The following is a 27,947-nucleotide window of genomic DNA, read 5'->3' on the forward strand; positions in this document are numbered from 1 at the left end:
TTGTTGTTTTGTGGATTGCGAATTCTTGAAAAGGGGTACATAGTGCGAAAACGAAAAGTGCCCCGGGTCAAATAAACACGGACGAGCACACAGTTCTTGGCTTGGTTGTATGTTCGAGGTTTTATGTAATCATGAATAAATTATCGTCGCATGACCGGATCGCGTCGGTGCATCGAATGGAAGTAATTCGATTTTGCGGCTTGCACGCAACGTGTCGGCGGCGGCGCTTCCTCGTCCATGATTAGAACTCTACCGAGCGAAGGTGATCGTCTAACGATGGAGCAGTTGACGCTCGTCTTATAAAAGGATATGCAAATCGCTCGATTTCCTAATACAACCTCATATACATCATCGTGATGCAGGCCACCTGTGTGTCTAAGGAATAATCGATGGTCCTACTTTTCGAGAATTATAAGCTCTTTTATAAATACATACATATATATATATATATATATATATATTATGTCTGTTCCAGAAGAAAATATACGACCTTAATACAAAACGGTTGATCGTAGTGCCACCTATTTTATAGCGTTAAAAAGCTTGGAGCGTACCAGTTTGCACTTTGTTGTCATTCCGACGTTACGGCTTGGTCAGAATAGAAATTTTCAAAGTGAAGGCAAAGTATTTCAAGTGTTACAAGGCAGGTATTTTTAGTTTTGCATACAAAAGACTATAAAGTTAACATATGTTCAGACTTTCAAAGTGATTAGAAAATCGAAGATTATCGTTCAGAAGTGGGTGAGACTGTTCAAAGAAGTAGGGCATGTCGACGATTTGCCAGGTAGAGGCTTAACGTGCGCCAACGTCAAGAGAGGACAGAACGATCGTTCGAAAAAAAAAGGCACTACATTTGTCTGAAATATTCGTTGACATCTGCTGGGGAATTTTATGGGAAAAATAGAATCGGGAGCTTCAGGAAGATAACGACCCCAAACATCGGAGTCGCCTCTGCACAGAATAGAAAGCTGAAAATTGTATCATCACGATTGGCCTGCATCGTCCCCGAATGCGAATCCAATTGAGAATGTGTGGGTTTACATAAAGCATAAATTAAGAGGGAAACCTATATATATATAAGTTTATTATATATATATAGGTTAGGTATATATATTAGGTATATATATATAATGTATACATTGCGTGTGTGTATATGAAATTATGATATTTTTATGATATCAACAAACTCTCACGCAATTGCGGCGGGGATGATCTCGCGACGCGAGATCCAATAATTGAATTGAAGTAATCGAATAGAAGGAACCGCGTAGACAAGGGCGTCTTCTAATAAAACTAAAAGATCCTATCGTTGATACGGTACGCCGAGGGACTCTTATTCTCCAAGTTCTCACGTATCATCCACCGACACACCTATGATTACCCGGCCGATACGTTCCGCGACATTTTTCTTAATCCATTTAATCGCTTTCACTCGCCTGATCCGTGGCGAGTCATGTACGATCCTCGATTTTCATCCGCGTTTCTCGAGTTCCGTACGGAAATCACCGTTGACGTACCTGAAGAACAGCTCAATACCTCACTCGTCTCTTCCTCTTTCTCCGTTCCACCATCGGCCGCTCTGTGATCGAACTTCACTCAATTTTTTACCTCCCGTTTTACTAACTTTACTGCGACCAGCGTTTTTCGTTCGTGAATTCCTTAGTCAGGAATGTTCTATTCTTCGTTTTTTACCAGTTATCTCGCGACCCTACCGGTTCTACACGGGGAATTAAAAGGACAGCTGTCGTCGAGTGCCGCCCGGGTGGATCATCGACGCGTCCGAGACTGTTGCTTGGTGAGCGGAACGATGGTAAGCCGCGTTCTCGTCAGGTAGCAAACCTCTGAAGTGCCCGCCGCCTCTCCCTCAACCCCTGTCTCAGATCAATCGTCATTCCGCTTATCGGAATGTGAATAGACCTTCTGTATAAACTTCCTTATCTGCAACGTGTTACTCGTCCCCCCGCACCTGTCCCGACCAATTGACCCGGTAATTTTGATTCGGTAACCCGCCGACTGACTCGTTTACTCGGCCGTGAATCGGCCAACACGTGGTCGCTTGTCGCGATCATTTCGACAGGAAGGCGTCGATTAATTGTCACGATTTGGCACATTTACCGCACTGATTTGACCGACGACGATGGCGACGACGACAACGAAGATGACGGCGGCGATACGGTGAAACACTGAAGAAATTAGATTTGAAGCCAGCTGCATGAAGCGCAGTAGAGATAAGATCGTCGTGACATGCCATGCTCGCGAAACCGGGTGGGAGTACATTTAATGTGTCGGCCACATTTATGAGCGGAATTTCAGTTAATCGACGGCGTTAGCAAGCAAATAACACAAAACGAAATTTGCTCTAAGAATCTCGAAGGCTACACTCGGCAAGTGGGCGAGTCTACGAGTCTTAATTATTGAAAATGGCCGTGTATAAAGGCTTTTCTAACGAATGATTTCAAAAGTTGCTTACTTGCAAAATGGTAAAGAACTCTTTTGTCCACATTGACCTAAATTACAAGTACGTGACGGATATTCTACTTAGCGAAAGAGACACCCTGTATATGCAAAATATGCTGATGCACATGTGAAACTATCGCTGATGAAAGATCAATGCGTCACGCTGATAATGAACGTGTTAAATAAAAGAATTTAGATCTAAGTCAATATTTCATTAATCCGCTCCAAATATTTTATTTGATTTCTTTTTTAATATTTTTCTCCTCAGTGTAAATAGCATTACGGTATTTTATGTGCTTTAAATCGAATAATTCTTTGATCGACGGTAATTGAGAGTTTTAAGACGCCGGATTTATATCATCGCTGCTATTATTAAACAGAAGCGATAATCAGAGATAGGGAGCAGTAACCAGAGAGCGCAGAGAGAGCATCAATTTACCCGGGAAACGCGTATTGGTCAGCGAATGCGTAGGCAAGAGGAAGTGTCGAGAACCTAGGGAGATAAGCTGTATCGTGCATAGTCGCGTATAATTTTACCATCAGATGTTCTCAAATGCTCTCTGCTATCATAAAGAAGCACATTAATGCATTATGCCACGTTATTATCGATCATAGACGAATGGCAATTGCAATGAATACTTCTCTTCTCAGATTCAGTTGGATTTTATCGTTGGGTGTTTCAATTTTCATTGATTTTTGCCGAACAGATCGTTCTAAGAGGATTTAGTAAGTAATCTGTGGAATATGGCGGTTTTGCTATTTTTTTTTTCTTTTTTGTCATCACGTCGCTCGTTGAGCATTTCCACAACGTAGTTGCGTGCCGATTTGCAATTTATTAGATCGCAATTATTTCCTCGCTAAAAAACCGGATGACGCTGAAAAAAGAAATTATAATAAGCTTAGCGCGATAGCTGCTATGAATGTTGTTGAAAACGCGTTCATGACGTATTCTGCTTTGGCCTTGCATTCTGACGTATTCGATATTTCTTTATCGTCAATGATTGCGTGCATCTTGAAATGCAAATCTCTCCAAATATATATGTATATATATATATATATGTATATAATATTATAATAGAAATATTTTAATATATATATATATATATATATATATATANATATTTTAATATATTTTATATATATATTAAATATTTCTATTATATATATATATAATATATTATTTTAATATATTTTATATATAATATATAATTATATATATATAATATATATATAAAATATATTGAAATATTTCTGTAAAATGTATTATATATATATATATTATAACGTAACGGGTAACGAGTCCCGACGATTGTCGGATACCGCAGGCAAGGACCGTTTTTCGAGCAGCGAGTCCTCGTCTGACGACGATAACGAAGACAAAGATACGAAGAACAAGATTGAGAGGTAGAGCAAGGCGGCTAAACGGAGATTGAAGAAACAAAAGAGGAAGGAAAGTCGTAAGAAGAGAAGGAAGATTGAGGAACATTATTATATATGACGTTTGACCAAAATATTTAAAGATATCTTAAACTTGAAACCATGTGATTGGTGTATATATCTTTAACCAAGATGAACCGACTTAATGTTGATGAAAGATTAAAGCAGCTAGTTTCAATTTTGGCTCGCTCTTTTTTTCATTGGTTGCTATAAGTGATTTTCAGCTTTGCTTCAACTTGATCTTCTTCACTTCTAGTAACCAAACCTAATTCTCAAAGATCCCCGACTAAGACTTTTCTAATCGCTTCTTTTGGTTTACTCAAACATAAAGCAATATTCTGATTGGTTCAATCTTCAGTTCAACTTTCGTCTACAACTACGGCGATTTGTGCAGTACGACGGTCCTCGACATGACAGTCTTTTGATCGACGTATAGTTCTGCGTTCGGGAAAAGATGTCAATTTAAAAGAGGAGAAACTAACACCTATTGGTGTATTCAGTCATATTTTTTTCTATAGAGCAGAATATAGATTCGAAGAATAAACAATGGCGCGAGAGATATTGACCATTCAATTGGGACATTATGCCAATTTTATCGGCACGCATTGGTGGAATCTGCAGGTATTAATTTTATATTTTATTTACAAATCTTAAGCCCCCTCCTATTCCTATAATTCTTTTAAAGATCGCAATGCATTGTAAGATTTTTTGCAGACCTCCAATTTCACGTACGATCCGAAAGGATCTAGCTGAAATAAATCACGATGTGCTGTACTTCTTCTTTCATGGCACTAACATCTCATGTCTGAGACTTGGCCTAGCCTTCTCTCTTTTACATATATGCATGTGGTACGCATCCAGATTGTACACATGCATATGGAGGACCTACAGTTTAACGCCGGTTCCGAACGACAGTTGGAGAGAAGTTTTTCTGGAATGTAGTTACTACTCTTTGATAGCTTACCAAGGCCACCGAAGGAGGAGCTACGAGTGTATGAAATATTTTTCTGGTTCTGCCGGGGATCGAACCCGGGACCTCTCTAGCATAGTAGACTGGTGCGCTATCATGCCGCGCTCGCGCTCCGATGTACTGTACAGGGTGTGCGAAAATCTGCAGGTAAGGATGTTATAAAATCATTAATTATGAATAGGTGTATTATATATATATGTGTGTAATATATATGATGTATACAACTGCTATGTAAAATACTAGATTGAGATAGTAATTATAATTGGACAGTTGCATTTCGCAGAGACAAGTTACATTTACACCGAGAGTATTGATAGCAAATTTAAAAGGAGGAATAAGCTCTATGTATGAACAAGGTATCTTATATGATACGGAGCATAGAATCTGCCTCGAATAACCAACTATGGGACGGCGGAAAATTGGAAATCGCCAGCACCGAAATACCTAATCTGGAAACACCGTCTACAGAGGCATTGAACGAACCAGATGAAGCTAAGCATTCAACTTCGAGTGATGACGAAAATGACATGAAATCATCATGGGCTGATTATCTTTTACCTGTTGTTTCATCCGAGGTCATTGACAGTTGTCAAAGAATATTCGCATAATTGTAATAATCGACCGTTCACATATGGTTGCAATTTATGGAAAACAGAGCAGTTCTCCGATGACTTTTCAGACAGGATAAGATCTTATGTAGAAGAGTGCGATTTGATGCAAGGGTTTCATGTATGTACTTGGCCATTATTATACGCCAATTTATTCAGCTGATGCGAAAGTTCACTCTGTTGATGTTGATGAAAATGTACGTGTAACATTATTCATTTTAAAATGCACTCGGTCACAATTGAGTATGCGGTTCTCTCTGATAATCTGCCGTTCTTTTCAGTAGCACGGGAGCCGGGTTGCCGCGCGGTTGCTTCCGTTGCGCGGATCTCGCAAACAACGTGTCGCGCAACGAACGTTCGAGCAATGTCCCTGCAACAGTGGATACACATATGACATAACATCGACATACCGTGGAAGACCTTCATCAGGGAGACCTCCAGCGTGCGGGACGGATCCCCGGAGAGACGCATTCATCAGTCGGCCTTCCAGGGAAGCGAAGCTAAAGTCGCCTACGAAGAGATTAATTAGTGTTGCAGGTGCCATATTATTTATATATATATCTTAAACTTAAATAATAATGCTATATTGAAATTATTACATTGAAAATATTAAAAAATAAGACGATCATGTTATACCGCACAATCCCGAAATGTCAATTTCCTCTTCCTCTCCCAATAGAGTTAAATCGAATCATTGACGTTCTTGCGTTCGCGGTGAACGCGGTGTAAACAAACGATCGATCCTCGACTCATTTATCGCTGTACGATTCATTTTACTTGAAAATGCAAAGTCCAAGAAAATGTTTGTCGTACATGAGAAATTCAAACATATCAAAGCACTGGAACCGGGGAAGACATGAATAAAGGAGCGTTAGAGGTAGATCGCAAACTAATAGTCTGTTCTTTATAGGATGCGTTCTCTTTGGACGCTCACGCGCTGTAAACGCTCCCGCTTGCGAATGTTATTTACAGCCGTTCCCTTTTGGTTGTTAAGCACTTAATGCCCATATCAAACTACGATTTGGGGCTTGATTTGAGATTGAATTTGGCCAATCAGTGCAAAGTTAACTGAATTCAAATTTAGTTAAATTTAGTGAATTTTGCACTGATTGGTCAAATTTCAATTCAATCTCAATCTTTAATCCGTAGTCTGATACGGGTTTTAAGCCGGTGTTCACAGTCAGATCTTATGTTTAAGACCGTCTTAAGTTCATCTTAAGATTCTTCATATCCAATGAAATAAGCAATGTATTGAGGTATGTGCGGGTTGATATCCTTCCCCTCTTCGTCGACAACAGCCGAAACCGTACCAGCCTTCCTGGCCTCCTCGAGTTCCTTCGCCTTGCGCCAATCCTCCCGGCTCTTCTTCCGCGGCTCATCCTCGAAAGAACTCTTGTTCTTCAAGATGGTCGACACGGTCACGTTCGCTAACGAGTTGGCCATCTTAGCGACGATCCGGGCACCACGTTTCCTCTTTCCCTCCTGGGCCTGTTTCGATAGAAACACGTTTGCAACTGTAAAAGCCTTGTTTACCGTTTACGACTTGTGTTGGAAACATTGGACTGTCGATGACCTTCGTACCTAGTCGGGTACAGCAAAGTTAGGTTATCTGCCCTTGACGGAAACTTGCCGTTTGTTGAGCCCAAAATCGCGCTCTCTTTTATCCGCTTTTGTGACTTAAGATTCTTTTGAAATCCTTTGTTCCATAATCAATCATTATATTCGGTGAACTCGTCAACAATATAAAATATCCCTCGGCAAAAGTAATGAATTATTTGGTCAAAATGTATACTTAGCAAGATGAAACTAGTACCGCCAGTAGGTCTGTTTTTTTTCGCTACACTAAAACTGCACTAGAACTGCACCGAACTGAACTGAACCGCACTGGGACAGACTAATACAGAATAGTTCAGTTCAGTGCAAAAATGCAATGAAAGGTCTGTTCGTTTTCGCTGCACCGCTGAAACGCCAGAGTGCAGTAAACAACATGGCGCATCACATGAAATTATTTGATTCTTCTGACGAAGAGGATTTTGTTGTAATACAACCACTATTACAACCCATGACCTATGTAGATGGAAACGATGAATGTAATATACAGCTAAATGTAGCAAATTTATTTCTAATTTATAATATTATATACCCTACCGATCATAAATTTAAATAAATGACTCGTTAATGTAACCTAAGACGTGACGTACATATATTTTTAAACTAAATAGTACGTAGTGCGTATTTAAACTAAATAGTATATATAACATTAACGTGATATTTGTCCTTCAATATCTGCCTTAAGAAAAAGAGAAAGAGAAAAAAATTTAGCGATACAAAAATTAATACTGTTCCGTTGATTTATACATATTCTCGCTACTTATTTTTTATTGTTTAAATAGAATCTACAGCACGTTACACTCTTCATAAAGAGATCATGTCTCGCGAATGTTATTGTAAAATTATTTATATGTAGCATTACAATCATTGCTTTATAAAGTAAAGTTTTATGAAATAATTTTTATAAATAATTAATATATCTTTCGTATTTTCGATAAACCAACAAGCGAATCGTTCTCTGTAAAACGCGTAGGAAGAGAGCAGAATTGTATGCGAAGTATCTCGGGTATAGAAGTAATTTGAGCCAAAGGGCATTGCTGGTGCAGCAGGAGCTTTTTGGCTAATGTTGTATATAAAATACAAATATATAATAAGTGCAATACAAATAATAGCGATTTTTACGAGATCGGAAGTCGACCAAGTTAAAAACTAGCGACGAAGCTAGAAAGTATACATGTATATTGCTATCATTTGTATAATAAAAATTTCTTTAAATTGTGCATTCTGCGGTATGTATATGCTGCGCATTGAACACGCATCACGTATTATTTTTATCATAATAATTCATAGAAACATTAAGGATGTGTATTTTACAATTTTCCTTGGTATCTTACCTTGGTACTTGCTCTACTCATATTTACACTAGGAATAATTGAGACAAGAGAATGAATAGAATAACGATATCAAAATTTTGTAAGAGAAGTCATGGTTTTTTATTGTTCCAATAATCTGCATGGTTAGTTGTATGTAGAATATATGAGTGACGACGTTAACGGTCATGATTTTCCTCGTTTCCCGCCCTAGTTTCGAGATGTTCTGTTAACGAATTAACATTTAATATATTTAGCACGAAAGCGAGAGAAATGCACGTTTAAACGTCATGTATTTAAAACACATTTGCTCTGCCTCTTCACGCATGAGAATATAATCTAGGCGAAAAAAATCGAAGTTGTTTATACAAAGGACTAAAGTAAAAAAAAAAATCCATATATTACATACACATATATATATAAACAAACGCAAGAATTCATTTTATCACATTTCTTTTCATTCAAACGAAAACCATCTCATTCCTTTCTTAAGGTTATTACTACACGTTCCAGATTGCATATACATTTCTCTCCCCTATTTCTTCATTATGCAAAATGTAAAATCAATTGTCGACTTTTTATATCTTCTCCGAGTTAAGACTTCGATTTACTTACAAACTTACAGATTCACATACGAGATTCCCGTAACCGCGCATTTTTGCTCTCAAGAGATGGCGTATTAAAAATAAGCTAAAGCTTTCATCGTACACATTCCGATTCGCCAATTCGCACGTGTAGTTTAACTTTACGGAACCTAAAATACTAGTAAAAACCTATGTGTGTTAAAATGTCTGTAAATATATATACATTAGAGCTAAAGTTACTAACAATTAGTACATAATAGAAGCGTTTTCGCGAAACTGAGATTCATATACACAGAATATTTCTCGCAAATATATCGAAGTGTGATTTGTCGGGTTTCGCGCTCGTTCTCGCAATTTAAAGATCTTCGATAGAATATTTCAACACGAACATCTGACCGGATTCGTGTTAACGTATTTAAAAAATCATTCTACTGTACAATCAACAGCACGATCATCGATCAATCTCCCGTATTTAATCGTTGCATCTGTACCGCTCGTTCTTCATATGCTTCCTATTTCGATGTAATTCTGTAGAGGTTTGTAATAAATGGTTGGATGCTATCTGCTGGGTCGTTGCTCCTCCACGAGGGCTGTCAATCGCTGTCGGGTTTTCTTATTGTTCTGACAAGCCGCCGATATCAAGCCGACTAAATGCTTAACCGAGTATTCCTGCAAAACGCATGTTTATGCATGTTGTTATTGAAGAATAAAAAAAACTTGCTAAAGCATTTTCTTTATTTAGCACTTGAAGTGTTATGACTTCAGATACCTTGTGCTCCTTGATCCATTCTTCGAAGCTGTTCTCGGGAAGGTAGTACGCTTTAATGTACAGTTCAACATACTCCCTGTGCGGCATAGGTCTCAACGACGTCACTTTCTCGAACTTCGATTTCAGCTGTGTGAAATCCAACTGCATCAGCGCTCTGCCGCCGTTCGAGCACTTCTTAGCGTTGGAGAATCTACAATGAACGATGTTGCGTTTTTTTTTTTTTTTTTAAACGAATTTATTCGCGACATTGCATGCATAAATACGTTCGGGACAGTGCGATAACAAATTTCCTCTCACCCTTCCACCAAAGTGTGTGTGATTAAGTGAGCTACATTCTCCCATACCGCGTTGCACACGTCCACATGTAAGGGAGTGCACGTTCCGATAGCGTTGAGTCTTTCGTTCAAGGTGCATACTTCCTGCAAACGGTAGCGGACAACTCTTTAATATCATTTCGTCGCAAATCGCAAATGCGTATTTTGTTCTCATTGAAAGAAGCGGCAAACGCGTACTTGGATCAATGCGTCGATGTAATTGCTGTGCTGCGACATGACGTCCGTCACCTCCCAATTGACTCTATTCATTAGATTTAAAATGTTCGCGACATCGAACACCTGCGACACTACCGCCATGTAAACCGGCTTTCTCAGATCTACGGTAGACGCTATCGTTTGCATATAAAACTGATGCAAGAATCCTCTTTGAGGACTGTTGATAATGAGATGCTCTAAGTACGGCCTCAGGCCTTCGTATTGTTGGCCTAAAAATATCAGAGACTCGACAGCTACAATACGTTCCGCTAATCCGTGAAGTTTCTCAGGCTGCGACAAATTCACAATGGACGAAAGCTGTGGTTGTCTTACTTTGTTGTATTTTGCATTGCCATTGTCCTCAATCGTATCGTTCTCAGAGACAATTAGATTCTCTCTGATTCGCGTTAAGGACAGCTTTAATTTCGGGCTGTACAACGAGTCACTGTTGATTTGCTGGAGGAACAGAGAGAGAGAGAGAAAGAGAGAGAGAGAGAGACACACACTCTAAATCGCATTCAGGGTTACCGCGAGAGAGGTACGATCGAGTATTGTGACGTGAACTTACGAGGTCTGACGTAAAGAATAAGTGTACTGTGTAGAAACATAGCTCGAAAAATTGTATCATGCTCTCTATGACAGTGACCGCGATCGACCGTAAAAGCCTCGACATCTGTAGATACTTGCCGCACACTCTCAGTATGCTTAACGTCGTGTTCGTGACCATAGGCCCGGTCTGTTTGAGCTTGCATTTCTTTTTACTGGCTCTCGCATGATCTGGCTCATCGACGTACTCGTGTTTCAGTTCATCAGGAATGTCGTCGTCGGACTCATCCGAAAAATACGCTGGTTGATTAGCCAGCTAGATAAAAATATTAATTAATGGTGTTTGATTAATTAATAGCAAAAGAAGGAGAGTAAGACGGTAGAATTGGAAAAAAATATAGAATACAAACATATTATGTAATACCTGAGATCATTACGCGTAGAGACGTGCAATGATCTCAGATATTATTCAAAATAATATAAAAACAGATACGCGCGTGACCGTGGAAGTCCTGGACAATCATTTACGAGATGAATAATTTATGAGATTATTTAGCCGTTTTACATCATCTTTCATCATAATATCCTCATCCATGCTGTCATCCAATCCTATCGTGAACGGCGACGAGCCATCCTCCAGGTATTTCTGCAGCCAATCGATGCCCGAATTGTCGCTGTCGCTCAAGTTCGAACTGTCGAGGCTGTTCCACACTTTGCAGTTGTTGAGAGAAGGCTTCAAACTTCGGAACTCTAGTAACTGCGTGGCCACGAAATTCGACTTCACAGGGCACAAATTCCAACCGTCGTTCTCCAAATACATCCTCAATTCGTCCAAACGTGACGCGTGGTAATGAGAGAAGTAAGACGAGGATTGCTCCTTAATGGACTCCTGTAGGTTCTCCGATTTGTAGCCGCACAGCTCTTCTCCGATTTCGACCAGCCTGTAATTAACAAATATTTGATCGAAGAAGTTGCTCACCACAAAATAGCCAAATTATACAAGGTCTATTTCTCTCCTGCCCTTTCTTTCACCGAGTCTTATCTGTCTCTTTTTAAGTTCTATAAATATAATTAATAATTCAGCGAAAAAGAACAGATCTAAAGTTAGTTAAGCCAGGTAAAAGTTGCTGTTATCATCGATTTACTCCCTACCTATTGACTATGCCCAGCACTTGAACGAACTGTTCAAACTTAGTGTGCGTCAAGTCAGTATTGGTCAGATATGTCGATATCTTTGTTTCCACATCGTGCCACACTCGTACCATACTGTTCTCCAGCTTATGCTTGACGTATTGCTTGCTGAAGGTTGCCTCTAAATCCTTAACGTCGGACTTACACTCCGCCTTATCTTCCTGCGCATTGTGCCAATTTACAACTAGATAATACGAGCTCAGTATCGTCCATAACGATTTGCACAGTTCCGTGAGGCAGGCTATGCACTTCTCTCGAGGCACAGCCTGGCACAATTGCTTGTACTGTCTCTTCATGTCGCCTCCTGCGTAACCGTGCACAGCGGCCAATGCGGTATTGTGAATGGCAGCGCTGAAGTGCAGATGTAGCTGATCCATGGCGGATTGAGTCTTGCCCAACAAGGTGTAAGCCTCTTGAATGGATGCGTACACCGCTACGTCGAAATTCGTACACATTTTGGAAAGTGTGGTGTCTAAAGCTTCCTCCACCTGCACCAGAATATCTTGCAGGTTTTCGTTCAATTTGGCGATGCAGTGGAAATGTTTGTAAGTCTGAGCGGCACTTTGGCATTCGAGGAGAAGTGATATGGCTCCGGGGTAATTCCCTTCGTTCAGAAGCTCCTGCAGACGATCCCCTGTACGTTGCTGATAACACAGTACAATCATATTCGTCGTATCATATTTATTATATCGGAAAAAATCTGTTCGGTCCGTTTAATATGTACAGATATAGATTGACTTTCCCTAAAGTATACAAAGTTTTTCTCTACATAAGCAAGACAACATGTGATGAAACCTACCAGTGTTTTTATAGTGTTTAGATTATTCAACAGATCCTCAACCGCTTGTCGTTTCCGATAATTAGCTAGTATACCTAAGCTTGCTGTCGTGAACTGCTCCTTGGCTAATTTTAGATCTGCCCTTCCTATTTTACATATCTCCAACACATCTTGCAGTTGCTCCTGCAGCAGCAGAATCTTCTCAAATTCCGTGTTACAGGCGAACTGCTTCTGCATGATAAGCTGCAATACTTTCTTAGACACAACTTGATGTTGTTGCTTGAGTTTCTTGTAACACTTTTCAATTTCCTTGGAGTGCAATATCATCGGCAATTTTTCCAATTCGTAGCGAGATGGGTCGAAACTACCGTCCATATTAAAATAGATGCCTTCGATTGATTCTATATCTTGGTCGGGTATAGGCTCGCTCTCTGTCGACTGATCGGCCTCGGAACGTAGATCTTCACATTTTTGCGAATCAGGTGGGTTAAGCAAATCAGGATTCAGACCCATAAGGGGTACTTTGGTTGCATTCTAGAAAGTTATGACAAAAAAATTGTTATAGCCGAGTTATAATCATCCGGTAATGGAAAAATAGCCTCTCCGAGAAGCAAAGTCTCGTCGGACTTCAATTAATAATGAAGAAGGATAACGCCAGTACGACGGATTTATCGACGCTAAATAGATATTTCCCCAAGTGTGACACGTTACGACACAGACAACAATCGAGATACTACGTATTAAAGTAATGTCTGAAAATTGATATTAAATTGCAGTTAAGAACGACGAAACGAAACGACACAGCGTCGCTTGGTGCAACGAAATGTCAGATTTGATTGTACGCTGCATCGGTAGTCGGTGTCACATAACCTAACTTACGAATAGCCACAGCCAAGCAACAACGTCTAATCCTAAGATGATATCACGGTTACGGTATATTCGACATGGGAGAATATCGTCGTGAACGAGTGACTTGCCTGCTTGTTAATGAGGCCGAAGAATTTGAACTTCAAATCCTCCATGATGCCAGGCTGACTCGCGTCAGAAGACCAGAAGCATCCTCATCTGTTTACCTGGCACTCGGCTGATACGCCTTGCATTAGCGCGACTCTTTCAGTGGGAAGTAAGGACGGCATAATGCCCGATCGATCATGGGATGATCCTCTTGATCACTGATCACGCGTAAGTTCCGGTCTGAATTTTGAAAGGGGGACAAAAAAGGAACCGATGGCACGCGCTCATCCACGTATACGGACGACACGATACGGACAACAGTGCTGTCAAAACGTTAACGACGACGCTCCCTTTTGAAGTTGGCTGTAGTGCGGCACAGGCTCCGCGTGATAACCATCGCCATGGTAGGAAGTAGGAAACCCCAGGTTTCCGGTAGTGGAACTTCGCAAACGCCGCTACGTTCAGGTGTGTGCGCAAGCTCGGCCGGCTCGAAAGGCCGCGCGATGCTCCTACACTTTTTCGACGTTTCTCTTCAACTCCTGGAGTAAACGTGGCGCACGTGGCGGTGACGTGGATTTCTCAACACGCATTGTAACGCGAGATGTTCCACGAGATATCCTCGCGTCCCTCCCGCATTATTCGCGTAGATGAAACTTTTATCCGTTAGATTGTCTCGCGATAATTCATTTAGCAGTTGAAAAAAACAAAGAATGGCCCGTATTCTGAACTATCTCTTATCGATAAAAGTGCCCTGGAAACGGCTTGGAAACCATGATGGCTTGGAAACCATTTTGATTGGCTGAGAAGTCACATTTAAGACCTTTTTATCGATAACAGAGAATTCAAATGTGATTATGGCGACGATATTGCAATGTTAAATATGTATTTTATATATGTGGACATATTTTATATATAATTATTAATGAGAAATTTTTTCCTCCTGGTAGACTAAAAAAAATCTTACGCGAGGCAAAATATTTTTTTTTAATTCTTCCTTGATTAAGAAAGAAAACGAAAATAAGGTCAAATCAGGATGATGCGAAGATATTAACGGTTAATACTTTCAGCCAGCGACTGCAGAGTTACCGTATTTATCGATTACCGATAGGAAACATAATACGACGAAACATAATACGGTCCATATGTTTCCTCGAAATGTTATGATAATAACCAGAGAGAACTGTTTACATTGATAACATGCACTTTATAAATATGGACACTCGATATGTGGGCGTAATGTTGATGCCATTTACGCGAGAGGATTTCGAGGAAGAAGGAGCGAAAGAAAATGGGAGGGGAAAGGAGAAAACGCGCGCGTGGGCTCGGTATTGGTCCAAGTAACGACTCGAGTAAAACGACGGATAAGCGCAGTTCATCATCCTGGCGAAATCTAATAAAACGACCCTAAGGTAAACTGCTGCTCGTCCCACGCTGAATTCAACGCTAAATTAAAACACAACGTCGACAGAGAATAATCTCGACCTCGCGGCGATTTGCTGAGCTCTGTGCGTCGTTTTTTTCACGTCTGAAATGCTATTTTTACTCTTCACTCAGTATATAGACATTCCGATATTAATCCTTAAATGCATAGTGTTGCAAATTTGCAATATATTTATTTTTCCTTTTTGTCGAGATCAAAGTCACATCTAAACGTGGAAGACCAAATTCTTTCTTAGAACGAAATATACAATTCAGGCACAAAGGCAATGTTCAACGTATGCCTCAGATTTTTTTTAATATTTTTCTCATTTTCTGAGACTACTTACGAACCTAAAAAAAAAATAATTCATTAATAAAAAGAAATTAATCCATTTAAGAGTTAAATACAGCAAATGTGCAACCGTGCTCCTTGTTCTTTTATTATCGATGGAGCGAGACAGACAACACACACCAAACAAAAATGCGACGCGGGCGCAAAGGTCGATCCCTTCCTTTTGACCACCCTGTACGTCGTGTACGTGACGAGCCTGTGAATTGCGCGGTTATTTTTAACGGTGCCGCAACAGTATGCAATGGCTGTCCCACGGGTCTATTTCGGAATAATACGCGCGCGAATTTCCGGACGTTTGCTCTTTGCGCCGTGCGATTCGAAGTAATCGATATTCGGCACCGTTATATCGCAGTACTTGCGACACACGATATCTACCTACGACGACAAATTAAATCCTATCGCGTTCGGAGGATCGCAAGGATCAGAGCGAATGTCCGGCATCGGACGCTGGTATTTAATAGCATCATCCGCTGGAATAGTCGCGCAATAATTCACGGAGAGGCGACACCGGATGTAACGACCGGGTAACGCCGGTTGTTTCCCCACGTAAAATCTTGGGGATTTTCCGGGATTATATTACGCGGTAAGAAATCGGTGTTAAAAATGCTCACTGAAATTTGGTGTTACTTTGACACGGGGGATGTGTTGAAAGACACATAAATATGTGTTAAAAAGCACACAGATTTAGTGTTATTAATTCATACATTCATCTTGCCAACATATCTGTAGAGAGATCGTTCTTATTCTTCAACAGTCTCGGAATAATACACGAGAATTGTCGCATTAATTAATAACGTGATGTTCGAAGCTTAAATCCATACGGAAAAAGTATTACCGACTGTGACGAGTTAGCCAATAATAAATTACCGTTGCTCCGTAGTTTTATCACTCGTGCGAGTGCGAGTCGCACGAGTAATAAATCTACTGAGCAACCGTAATTTATTACCGGCCAATTTATCACACAGTCAGTAATACTTTTGTTTTTCGTAGGGAAAATGTGTTGCGAAATCTAAAGTGAGATCGTTCATCATAAATTCTGATTTTACTCGTACTAAAATAAAAGACGGTTTGACACTTTCGATCGAGTGTCCGATTACGCGCGAGTCCGAAGCGGATCGGAAAATGGAGCGCAGTTTCGGGGAGGGAAAAAACGGAATTTCAACTAACTATCGAGAGGGGCCTTTGTCGCAAAATCGCCCGTTTCATTCGAACCTTGCTACGCTACTAGGCGATGGGTTCGAATCGATGCGACTAGGCGCAACAGCGAGCGTGGGTGTTCCAGGGTAGACTTGCGATCTCGCGTCTCTCGATTGGTCATATCCGGCATAACCTGGCGGCCGATTGGCTAGTAAGCCTCCCACACAACCCCTACCATGAAACAGCGTGTGTTGCGTTGCAAGCTGCCAGGGGCCTCTGGTGGCGCAATTTTTCTAAAAAGTTGGCGAACAAAATCTTTCGAGATGACGATCTTGGTGGTATCCCTTTAGGTGCGGTATTTTTCAGAGATCTGTATCAATATCGTTACCTTCTCAAGGAAATATTTTAACAACTTTTATCCTTCACTTCTGTCGGATCCGAAAACCGTTACTTGGGATTACTATACACCCGATACCGCGACAAGTCAAGCTAGGAGAGCTACAAAACGATCGAACGCGAAAGAGAATAAAGTATACATCTACTTCGGAGAGAACTTTTCGCCCCGTCCGTCTTAAAATTTCTCCCCCGACGCGACCCCCGCAGCACCGGGGAGGGCGCAAAGAGGGAGAGAGCACGGCCCTGAGGAACACCGCGCTCGAGACGTGCGTAACGAACATAGACGTGTGTTCGCAGTGTGGTTGCGCACCCACTGTCACACGCGCCGCACAGCCGGGGGTAGAATCTCTCTTTTCTTACGGGAGCATAAGGAGAAGCGCAGAAGCGGGAGAGAGCTGTGCGGAGAGTGAGCGAGACGGCGGGACACACAGCTCGGCGGAAGGACAGAGCGAAAAGGGTGGGAGAAAGAGAAACAGAAAGAGTCCGCGAAAGGGCGAACGAGGTTGAGTGGGAGGCGATCCCCGCGTAATAACACACACACATACACACGTACACACGTGTACGTGCACACACGAGCGACACAGCGAAGCGGAGAGCTCTCGGGGCGAGGAACCTTGCGCGAGAAGCCACCCCGAGGAGTTGCTCGAACCTTGCTGAGAGCGGCTGCCAGTCGGCGAGCGGGCGAGCGAGCAGGTGATTCTCGCAGGACGACGGCAATACATCGTCGGGTACACGTCGTGAGGAAACAGGAAGAAGAAGAAGAAAAGAGAGAGAGAGAGAGAGAAAGGGAGGAAGAAGAAGCACAAAGTTCCCGGATTTGGAGCGACAGAACAGGAGAGAGAGAGAAGGAGAGAGAGAGAGAGAGAGTGAGTGAAAAAGAGAGAGAGATAGAGAAGGGAGCTTCGAAGCGGGTGAAGAGCTGCAGCAGCCGGTATCTGCCTGCGTTCCACGCGAGACCACCAAGACAAGAGGATGGTACGGAGGCTCTGCAACGGCGCGGTTGCACTTAGCATCGCCCTGACGGCCTGCGCCGCTTTTCCGCGCGCCGTTATGGCGATCGACCTTAGCCGCTTTTACGGCCACTTCAACTCCAAACGCGCGGGTAAGTCGAAGCTTCTGCGAGAACCGGGGGAGATGGTAGGGAGGGAGGGCGAGCCGAGCTCGAGGGGATTCGCCGGAAGTTCGCCCGGACGCGGTGTCGGGACCTCGATGATGATCCCGTCGATGACGACGACGATCGGAAAGCGATGGTGCGTGCGCGAAAACGGTTGGTAAAAATAGTAAAAAAAAAAGGGGGGGGGAAAATACGCGGCGCGCGCGCGGGTAAACGCGCGAGATTTTTCATCGATTTTCCGCGCCGAAGCAGCTATGTATTTCGCGGACGGACCGTCTCGCCGGGATACACGGGTTCACCTCTTGGTGTATCCGGCACAGCTGTCGTGGCTCCCTTTTTTTTTTTACCGACGATTAATCTCGTTCGTGCGCGAGCTTGAACGAACCCGTTCGCACCCAATAATATTGCGACGCAATAATATCGCATCTCGCACGTGTAAGCAATGCGAGATAATCCACGTATATCGTCCGTTCTGTTTGAACTATCTGATATGTTTCTCTTTAGTTGAACTAGCTGCACTGGTTCAGGAAATGCACGAGCGAATTGAAGCATTGGAATGTCGTATACGTATGCTTCGTGCGCTTCAATGTACGTACACGGAGAAAAATATTGTGGTAAAAATTACTACAAAATTTTACAATGTTACCATACTGTAATTGATTGAAATCGTTTCGTGTGTTGTGATCTTTAGTGATGTATACAATGTAGTACATCACTAAGGATTACATCATATAAGGATGCGTCATAATTGCAGCTATAATTCCGGTATATGGTCCAACGTTGCAAAATTTGGTGGTGATTTTTACTACAATATTTTCTCCGTGCACATTTCTTGAGTCAGTGCAGCCGGTTTAGCTGAGAAAAAAACAAAGCGATTGTCATCGCAAGCTGGCCATAAAAACGAGCAATTTATAGCTGCCCGCATGACTGCGAAATGCTAATTTAATCGGATAATTCAGCCGGATGAAGGGCTCGTGGGAGATCGCTGAAGGAAACTAATTTATCGTGAGACTCGTTAATTAGTTAGCTTAACCCTCTCGTCGCTATTCCCTATATCGTTGTCGGCATGTACAGGAAATGATATTCCATTTCTCTACATCGTGTCCTCTATTGGTGGAATAAATTCTTCCGCCAATCTGGAGCTACGTTCCTTCCGTGAAATGCGTGGGGGCGCATTCTGAGGAAGCCAACGTAGTTTATCGTCGCCTTGTGAGTTTTCTCTTTAGCGTCTTTATAAATTCACTTAAAGTCACCCGGGCAGCGTAACTTTTTTCATTTAAAGTTCATCTCAAGTTTAGCGCGTTATTAGCATTTAAATAGAATATCTTTCGCGTCGGAAACGATCATCAGCACCGCTTCTTCGAGCCGATCTGCATTTTTTAACATTCCCATCCCAGATTTGAGATGCTTCTCGAAAAGCGCCAGAATGAGGCGAAACAAAGCAAAAGAATCGAACACGAGCTTTTACGTAGCGCACCCCGATAGAAAATCCTCCACACGCAATCATACGAGATTGTGATCGTATAAAATCACATAGAAGCAGATAAAATTATACATAATTTTTTATATGATTGTATATAATTTTACACGATTCTGTACCCGCCTGATTCCCTCGAACCGAATCGTGTGAAAATATACATATTCGTGCAATGATTCATACATAATTTTATACTCCTGTGTGATTTTACGCGCGGTTATATATGATTAAATGACTCGTTCAAATGTAAATTACGCGTGCAAATTTGAGCTCGAATAGCGAATGAGCGTTTTCAGCATTTCGGTGAAATTCCCGGTCGCGTTCTGACGCACGTTTCTAAGGGCACGGGATAAATAAAAAAGCTCCGGGAAACACAACATTTGCCCTTTGCTTTTGTCACGCTTCTGGCCGCTACCATTCATTCGTTCATTAACATTAACGGGCCGTGCAGGCCGCAATCATGACTGAGCTGTTCCACTTGAAGCGGCCGTACGTTCGCACCATATGGGAGTGTGGCTCTCCGGTGGATAGTTACATGACGCTCGGTCAATAACGCGCATACCCCGCATAGTATTGCGCGAGGTCGTATACATAGTCGCGTTTACGCGTTGACATTTAGGAAAAAAAAAAGGAAAAAACCCTCTTCCCGACTCGCGAATACCCCGTTCAGGGTCGGAACTGCCGCACTTCTTCGAGCCTGCCGAGACTTTTCTAAAAGGGCGCCACCTTAGAAATCTCATGCATTCTTCGAGCAGTTACTAACTTCTGACAGTTTACTAACATCTGCCTAGTAAAGTTCTGAGAATTAAAACCACTTGGGATCCCCAGTCAAGATGTAACCTACGCGCTTCTCCCGCAGTTACTGCGCACGAAAGATGAGCAAAATCTGGACTCGTTTACTGAACGAAAATAGAACGATGAATGAACAGAAAGCTATTCAGTTGATTAATAAGCAAACCGGCCGCTCATGAAATGGACAGTTTTGCCTTGGAAATAACTTTGAATAAAACTCTGTCAGGTTCTTATCCATTTTCTACGCGGTATTGTTATAACTAATGAGAACGCATTGATGCTACGGTAAAAAACTGGATGGATGTTCAGAAAAACTGCATATATTTCTATCGGGATCATATTCGTATGATTTATTCAATATTCGCGCGTGTACGTACGTGTGTGTTTTTTATTTTCTATCATCGATTCTTTCTCTTTCTCTCTACAGAGATGTATCAGTTTCAATTAAAACAGATCGAGGGATTATAACAGCGACTCCGGGATGCGCGTGACCTCGTGGTGGAAATTCGCAAAGAACTCCGACAGCGAAAGAATGCGCAATTCGGTTGCGTGCATTGTGTACAAGAATTTCCCCGAGAGAAAGAAGAGAGAAAGAAAAGATTTGATTGATGATATTACGAGAAACACGCTACGGCGGGGTGCGTTGGACAGATTCGACCGTCGCCGTGCTCTCTCCTCGCGTATTAAAGCCTCCGTCTCGTATCGAATGTGCCGCTTGAAAGAGCGAAAAGTGCACAAGGTTTCAGCGTAATATCAGAAAAGTCCACAACATGCGTCTGGGGAATAAATGGTCGATTGAAACGAGCCGCGCACACGGTCCCTATTTAAAATTCATTGCACTCGTCGCGCCTCACTCGCCACTCGTACGGCCGTAACACAAGTCGGAACACAAGCGGCAATCTCTCTTTAATATTCCCTCGACGGCCATTTCATACGGAATGCATTGAGGTCGGCGGGAGTAATGATGTCGTGGGAGTAACGAATACTCCGGGGGGAAGGGGAGGAGGATAGGCTTCTCTCGTTGATTAGTAAAATATTTGTCCGCTACGTCACTAAACGATCCGGGCGCACGAACGCCTGCGGCCGTCCGTCCTTGTCTAAACAGACGAGAACCGTGACGATATTCGCTATAGTAACACTATTTAATAACGCTTTAATATAGCCTGTATGGTCGATTCGACCGGGAGAAGTTTTAAATTGCGCGGCGACGCAAATTTCGACGCGGCCGCGAATTCGCTTTACGACGGGTGTTTGTACTGTAAATTGCCTTTTCGCGGAACGTGCGTACGATCGCATAACGAATGACATAATGTTGCACAATCCATGCGCCAGAAGCGCTTACATTATACGACGTTTGTAACACTCACAGCGTGTGGAAACTAGCTGTAGTGAGAATTATTCTCTCGCGAGAACAACGGACGAAAAGTTCCTCCCGAAATAAAAGTACATAGAGCGAATGTGTGTGTGTGTATGTGTGTGTGTACACGTGTGTTTCAACACGTTTCGCGAGCTATTCTCTTCCGGACAGTTAAAGGCGGGAACCAATTTTTTCTGGTTTTTTTTTTTGGAGGGTCGCTGAGGGATTCTCGCCAGGGTCCTTTGTTCGATAGGACATTAGCGATAATTGACCCTTGGGAAAGAGTACGAGGTGTACTTCTTTCATTTCTTTAAATGGGACTCTGAGTAAAAGTTCTCATTAAATTTAACGACACTTCGGCTGTACCTCTAAGGCTCGGTTTATCATTTTCCCCCGGTTTGTCGTTAACTTTTGTAGTTTAAACTTAACTTGCTGATGATTTAAAAATTGTGTTTTCCTTCTCGTAGTTAATCATTAAATTTTAAATGTTACCACTACAAAACCATCAGTTTAATAATCAACCGTGAATAGAAAAACGTAATTTTTGCATTATTGTCAATTTCAGTGTAAACCACAAGTTAGCCAGAAAATAAAAGGATCTAAGGGTGATGTCTCACGGCACATATTTTTCGCGTATCACACGTGTCACGTAACCAATCACATCTTTTTAGTTTTTTAGAAGCTTCCACCGTTCCCAACATAAATTCCAAACGTCGCAATTTATTGGTTACGCATTACGCGAAAAATATATGTTATATCACTCTGACCTCAGTTTGCAGATAAAAAAGGACACGGGAGAAAGAGAGAGAGAGAGAGAAAGAGAGAGAGAGAGAGAGAGAGAAAGAGAGAGAGAGAGAGAGAGCATATAACAGAAATTTTAGTGAATAAAAGGACTCAATGAGAATTTAGTTCTTATAACCAGAAATTCTGTTTCCTTCGAAAACACGCTTGATTATCAAATTGATCCAACCAAACCGGTTTCTCAGTACATTACGTTTACTCCTCCGATCGTTGCCCGTCGAATTTCGAGGCTTGTCAAGATGATTTTTGAGAACCATCAACCGGTTGTCGCGTGAGTAATTTGCTCTTGCGTGTCCCTCAATTAACTCGAAAGCTTCGTACTACGAAGGGGTGCTGCCTCATTATCCATATGCGTTACTAATTTCGTCTCTGATCCCCCTTTCCCCACCCTGCCCATCCCGGCCAGGCTTTAATACACGTTGGCGTCGGTAATTTAATTATCCGGCGACTTGTGATCCCACGACTCACCGTGTGTCGCTCTTTCTGAACTCTATCGTTTCAGCGAAGTAATTAGAAGCCGCGGGTACACACGATATGTCGTCGATCGTGCGGATTTACGCGGGAAATGCACGCATACTTGATTTCTCCCGACGCAATTCCGACGGAGAATTCCATAGCGTTTATATCGCGCGTGCCTTTCAGGAGAAGCTTGCCACCCGTACGAACCGTTCAAGTGCCCGGGCGACGGTGTCTGCATCTCGATACAGTATCTATGCGACGGCGCACCGGATTGCCAGAATGGATACGACGAGGACTCTAGATTGTGTACCGCAGGTAATGAGCGATCACTAGTATCGCAATCGATCAGACCCATAATTGGACGTTAACAGACGACTCCCGAAGTCGCCAATTAAATCGATCGGCTCGGACGATAGTTCAGTGTCGCCTCCTCACTCTGAAGAGGTGAACTGAAATATTCACAAAACGTTGGAAGCAACTTCATGAAGGACGCGAGTACAGTAACTCGGAAACTAATTTAAATAAATCACACTGACAACTAACAGTAACATAATATCAATGTTATCATTTCTCATTCAACAATGCAATTGTAACACACGCGCGTAATGTCGCATTTACATTGTTGAGCGGGAAATTGTAACATCGATGTTACGTTGCTATTAATTGGTGTTTCCCGGGCAGATTGATTGCCAATTATAACAGAAAACGACGACGATTCGCTCTGCGTAATGTGATAATCTTTGACCTACCTCTTGACCTCTTTTTTCCCACTCGTGTCGAATATTTCTTTTTTGTTACGCAAGGTTACCGCGTGATCTATGACGTAGACTTAATTTAGACACGTTGTGCAGTAGGTGGATGCAATAATACCGTCCGGTGTAGATGCACTCGACGATGCTCCGTGCAACCGCACCGGCCGTTACTGTATAACAATAACGCTCGGTGCAGACGCACCGTTGCCTCGTGTGTTCGTTCAGACGTGCGAAATATGCCCGCGTCAGTCAGTCGTTCATGTCGGTCTTTTCGGGGAAAACAACTAGAGAAAGGAAGAGAGAGAGAGAGAGGGAGAGAGAAAACGGAGAATTAATTCACTTACAATGAACTTTAACTCGCGAGGATAAGTCCGACGTCTTTCGGAGAAAAACTTACTCATCATGCGGCCTATTTATAAACCACTTTAACACGTTCATTGCCAAGCTGAAAATTGGAATTTCGTATTTTTTATATTTTTTTATTTAGTTTTTATTGTGCTCAAAATAAGTTAATATATTATTTATATGCTTTTATTATTATGTACATAGGATTTATGTACCCTAAATATCTACTACGCGATAACGCGTGATCGGCCGTTTGGTGAGAACTCGCATCACGCGATATCGCGTGATTGGCAATGAACGTGTTGAGCATTTATGAATTCATGTGTTATTACATATGTTTTTTCCTTCCACCGAACTCTGGCTGCACTAATTGGTACTAGTTCTCTTCTTTTCTTCCTTTTACCGAATCTTGACTATATGTTTATCTCTTTTCAAGTTCTATATATGTGTAACAATTCAGCGAAAAAGAATAGATCCATTATTGTATCGACAATTAACAATGAGCAGTGCGTTGGTAATTCTTTCACGTTATACGCGGCTTTTATGTGTAAAGAAAAGCTCATGCACGTACTTGTTGCAGCCAAACGACCACCCGTGGAAGAGACCGCGAGTTTTCTGCAATCCCTTTTAGCCAGCCACGGTCCCAATTACCTGGAAAAGCTATTCGGAACTAAAGCACGCGACACGCTAAAACCGCTCGGTGGCATAGACAAAGTAGCCATCGCGTTGTCTGGTAAGTACCAATTTGTACATAACGCATGAAACTCGCGATATTACGTTGAGGGAGATTATAGTTATTTTCGGCCTCGACTATATTTCTTTTACGGTTGTAATCACAAAAATATAATAGTAAGAATATGCGTGTAAGATTATTATCACTGACATTTATTAGAAAATTGGTTTTGATTATAATTCTTTTACTATGATGATATAGTTACAAATACTGAATATTTTCCTCTCGATGTAAAAGTACGTTCGATTTGGGTGCCCACGTTTGTAAGCGTAGCTTTCCGTCGTTCGTCGATTTAATGTATGAGCGCTCACGCATTAGTAAGAAATATCGTTTGCTTTGGCAACTGTAAGCGATTATAAGCGCGTTGAAATGGCGGAATGAAAAGTTAATTTACCGATAATGTTATTTGCACGAATAATCACGTCATTAAGATTATTTTTTAATGATGAAAATGACAAAAGTCCGAACGATAAGAAATTAGAGGATATTATTATGTTTGCTTATTGGAATCTAATGGCTACGTTCCGATATTTACTGTTAGTAAATCGAAAATCTATAGTGTACGTAATATGAACTGTAGATTTTCAGTATTGGCGGTGAATATTAAAATGCAACCTATATTTAGTTAGTGGTCAGGGTTTGCCAGACCTGGAAAACCGGGAAAAGTCCTGGAAACTTAAAATGTCAAGAAATATCCGGATAGGTCAAGGAAAGATATAAAAAGCCTGGAATCTTGAACTTTACTAATAATTCCCTCAAATGCTCTCGACCCTTCTTTCCCATTCTTCTCAATTCTTCTTTCCAAAACTCATTTATTTTTTATTAGCCTGAATTGCACTCAGGATTATATTATATTATTAAACTTTTAAATTTGCGTTTCTCCTAATAATATAAGTTACTTTTTCCACAATCCCTGCTTCTGAACGTTAAATCTTAAGATTGCATATTGTTTATGAAAAATTTTCCGCTATCACCTGAGAAACACGTCGTGTGAAAAAGTCGGACAATTTCAAAATTCATTTCCTGTGATAACCCTGGTGATGCTCACACACTGCTCAGTTGGGGCACTCAAGGCCAGTTCTCATTACACAGTCAAAACACGGTCAATGTCGATCGTGTAATCTTTCCCTAGGGTGCAAACGTAAGAAGCCCAAATGTTTCAACATTTACACTTTTCACGAATTTACGCTCGAGGAGAAAATTCATGAATTCCTGGGGGTTGATGATAAATTCATTTTCTTCTAGCGTAAATTCGGGAAAAGTGTAAATTACACGACCGATATTCAGAACACGATCAAGTGACGGTCACGAATTTTGCCCACCCTATGCCCATTTTGCCATCCCCGCTTTTCGATGATCTAACGGCCTTCCATCCAGTACCTTATTTTAAAATACTCCCAATAAGTTCTCATATGTCTTGTTATATTATATAATATTACGGAAAATGTGTGTGTCATAATATTTATAATATTTACACGGAAAATGTGTGTGTTATAATATTTATAATATTTATAATACGAAGAATGGAGTACATAACTTAATACAGTTCTGACGTTGGCGTCATAATTCGCTCCGCGAACGCTCACAGCTGCAGAGCGAACGATGTAAGCGACGCTTGCAAGCTCCTGACGCACCCGAAACGAACGCCAAGCCCTGAATTTGCTGAATTCGCTCGCTTTACCCTCGGGAGACACCCGTTTCGCGAGTAAAACGGTACAAGTATCGAGATCGGCGCTCAAGACGAGTCGCGAGAATTGAGAGGCGGAGGCCGACGAGGTCGCTTTCCCAGCCAGCGGGAAATAATCGAGAACATTGAAACATTGAAGAGTCGCAGACGATCGAGGACTTCGGCGCGGCGTTGCACCTGTTGCGCGGCGATCTCGAGCACCTGCGCTCGGTCTTCATGGCGGTGGAGAACGGCGACCTGGGTATGCTGAAGTCAATCGGCATCAAGGATTCCGAGCTGGGCGACGTCAAGTTCTTCCTCGAGAAGCTCGTGAAGACGGGCTTCCTCGATTGAACGGGGACGCCCGCTGAATCATCGCCGCCGCTGCCGACGGCGACGACCCGTGTCGGCGGCGCATCACCGTCGCACCAGACCTCTCGTTTGACGCAGCCTAAGTCGTCCTCTTCCTCGCAGGCTCCTCCTGCACTCTCTCTCTCCGCGCCGCGTGTCCTCGCGACGGTTCCACGCCGCCGTCGGCTTCTTCTTCTTACCGGCCGCGCGATGTAGTCTCTCTCTCTCTCTCCACTTGTCCTTCTCCTACCCTTCCCGAGCCTCTTCTTGCTTCGCAACAAACGCTGCGAGCACCGAGATATACGTCGAGATATCCGCAGGAACGAACGCAAGCGAGTCGATTCTCCATCCGCGCGAGCGGATCAAGTCGAGCGTTTCCGTCTCGCATGTTTCGTAGTCGATCACGTTCAGGTCAACTTCTCGATGACGCTCTTTCCCCCGGACGACCCCGGGGGGCCCGGTTTCTTTTCTTTTGCACAGGGGAGGAGCGTGATATTCAGACGGACGAGTCCGCCCGATCAATAGCTAACACGCGTACTCCTCCGGGCGAATATTTATTTCGCATCTGTCGATGGTTTACACGATTCTGTTCGCGAAAAGAGGATTCACGATGAGCGCGATATACGGAAAGGGAGGATTTTAATTTTAATTGAGGAGTCGCGCGGGAAAGAACAGTTTTCCATTGGTGTGACTGAATTTTCCGTTGTCTGGGGTGCCATTCCGTCCGCCAACAACTGCCAGGGGATGTGTCGTTGCGCAGGTGTAATGTATACAGCAGAAAAGCTGCGCAAGGACCTGTACAGACGCGATAGTTGCCGCTGGACATATGCAGAATAGCACCCCTGGGAGGCCGGACGACAACTCGGTTGCAGGAACGGAAAGATTCCTGTAGGAAATGTTCTGCTCGGTTAAATTGTTCTCGGTTGTCTCAATTTCGAGTTTTAACGCAGTTTAGAATGTTCGCGCGAAATGTTCGCGATAACAGAGATATTACTTCCCTATATAAGCGCGTAATATTTTTTAATATTAATATTCTCTGGAATATTGATAG

General features: G+C 42.2%; 4 protein-coding genes across 7 annotated transcripts; 2 read left to right on the plus strand and 2 right to left on the minus strand.

Annotated features, from left to right (window-relative positions):
* Positions 1-4,530: 4,530 nt before the first annotated feature.
* Positions 4,531-7,435, minus strand: LOC106741062 (pre-mRNA-splicing factor Slu7-like). Of its 3 annotated transcripts, XM_014612663.1 has the most exons (5): positions 7,054-7,435; positions 6,783-6,960; positions 5,883-5,982; positions 4,859-5,005; positions 4,534-4,643 (listed from the first exon to the last, which is right to left on the minus strand). In XM_014612663.1, exons 2-4 carry the CDS (start codon positions 6,913-6,915, stop codon positions 4,879-4,881), a joined length of 360 nt encoding a protein of 119 aa, XP_014468149.1. In that variant the 5' UTR covers positions 6,916-6,960; positions 7,054-7,435; the 3' UTR covers positions 4,534-4,643; positions 4,859-4,878. The 3 variants fall into 3 exon arrangements, with proteins under 3 accessions (XP_014468148.1, XP_014468149.1, XP_014468147.1); XM_014612662.1 differs by having other exon boundaries at positions 4,531-5,005; XM_014612661.1 differs by lacking the exons at positions 4,534-4,643; positions 4,859-5,005 and having other exon boundaries at positions 5,609-5,982; positions 7,054-7,433.
* LOC106741063 (protein misato homolog 1-like) lies at positions 4,925-5,508 on the plus strand. 2 transcript variants are annotated; one of them, XR_001374151.1, is made up of 2 exons: positions 4,925-5,011; positions 5,135-5,508. XR_001374151.1 is itself a non-coding variant. In XM_014612664.1 (2 exons), the coding sequence occupies exons 1-2, from the start codon at positions 4,961-4,963 to the stop codon at positions 5,259-5,261; spliced, it is 165 nt and encodes a 54-aa protein (XP_014468150.1). In that variant the 5' UTR covers positions 4,930-4,960; the 3' UTR covers positions 5,262-5,508. The 2 variants fall into 2 exon arrangements, 1 of the variants encoding a protein (XP_014468150.1); XM_014612664.1 differs by having other exon boundaries at positions 4,930-5,011; positions 5,148-5,508.
* A 969-nt stretch (positions 7,436-8,404) lies between the features above and the next one.
* LOC106741107 (syndetin) lies at positions 8,405-13,813 on the minus strand. The gene is made up of 9 exons (XM_014612768.1): positions 13,769-13,813; positions 12,813-13,325; positions 11,975-12,657; positions 11,388-11,763; positions 10,845-11,138; positions 10,259-10,732; positions 10,044-10,165; positions 9,747-9,936; positions 8,405-9,646 (listed from the first exon to the last, which is right to left on the minus strand). Exons 1-9 carry the CDS (start codon positions 13,811-13,813, stop codon positions 9,536-9,538), a joined length of 2,808 nt encoding a protein of 935 aa, XP_014468254.1. The 3' UTR covers positions 8,405-9,535.
* A 3,151-nt stretch (positions 13,814-16,964) lies between these two features.
* LOC106741118 (IDLSRF-like peptide) lies at positions 16,965-27,947 on the plus strand. The gene is made up of 4 exons (XM_014612788.1): positions 16,965-18,151; positions 23,233-23,364; positions 24,727-24,879; positions 26,706-27,947. The coding sequence occupies exons 1-4, from the start codon at positions 18,022-18,024 to the stop codon at positions 26,897-26,899; spliced, it is 609 nt and encodes a 202-aa protein (XP_014468274.1). The 5' UTR covers positions 16,965-18,021; the 3' UTR covers positions 26,900-27,947.

The sequence above is a fragment of the Dinoponera quadriceps genome, unplaced genomic scaffold, assembly GCF_001313825.1.
Source record: "Dinoponera quadriceps isolate SergipeBrazil2010 unplaced genomic scaffold, ASM131382v1 scaffold367, whole genome shotgun sequence".
Taxonomy (NCBI): Eukaryota; Metazoa; Arthropoda; class Insecta; order Hymenoptera; family Formicidae; genus Dinoponera; species Dinoponera quadriceps.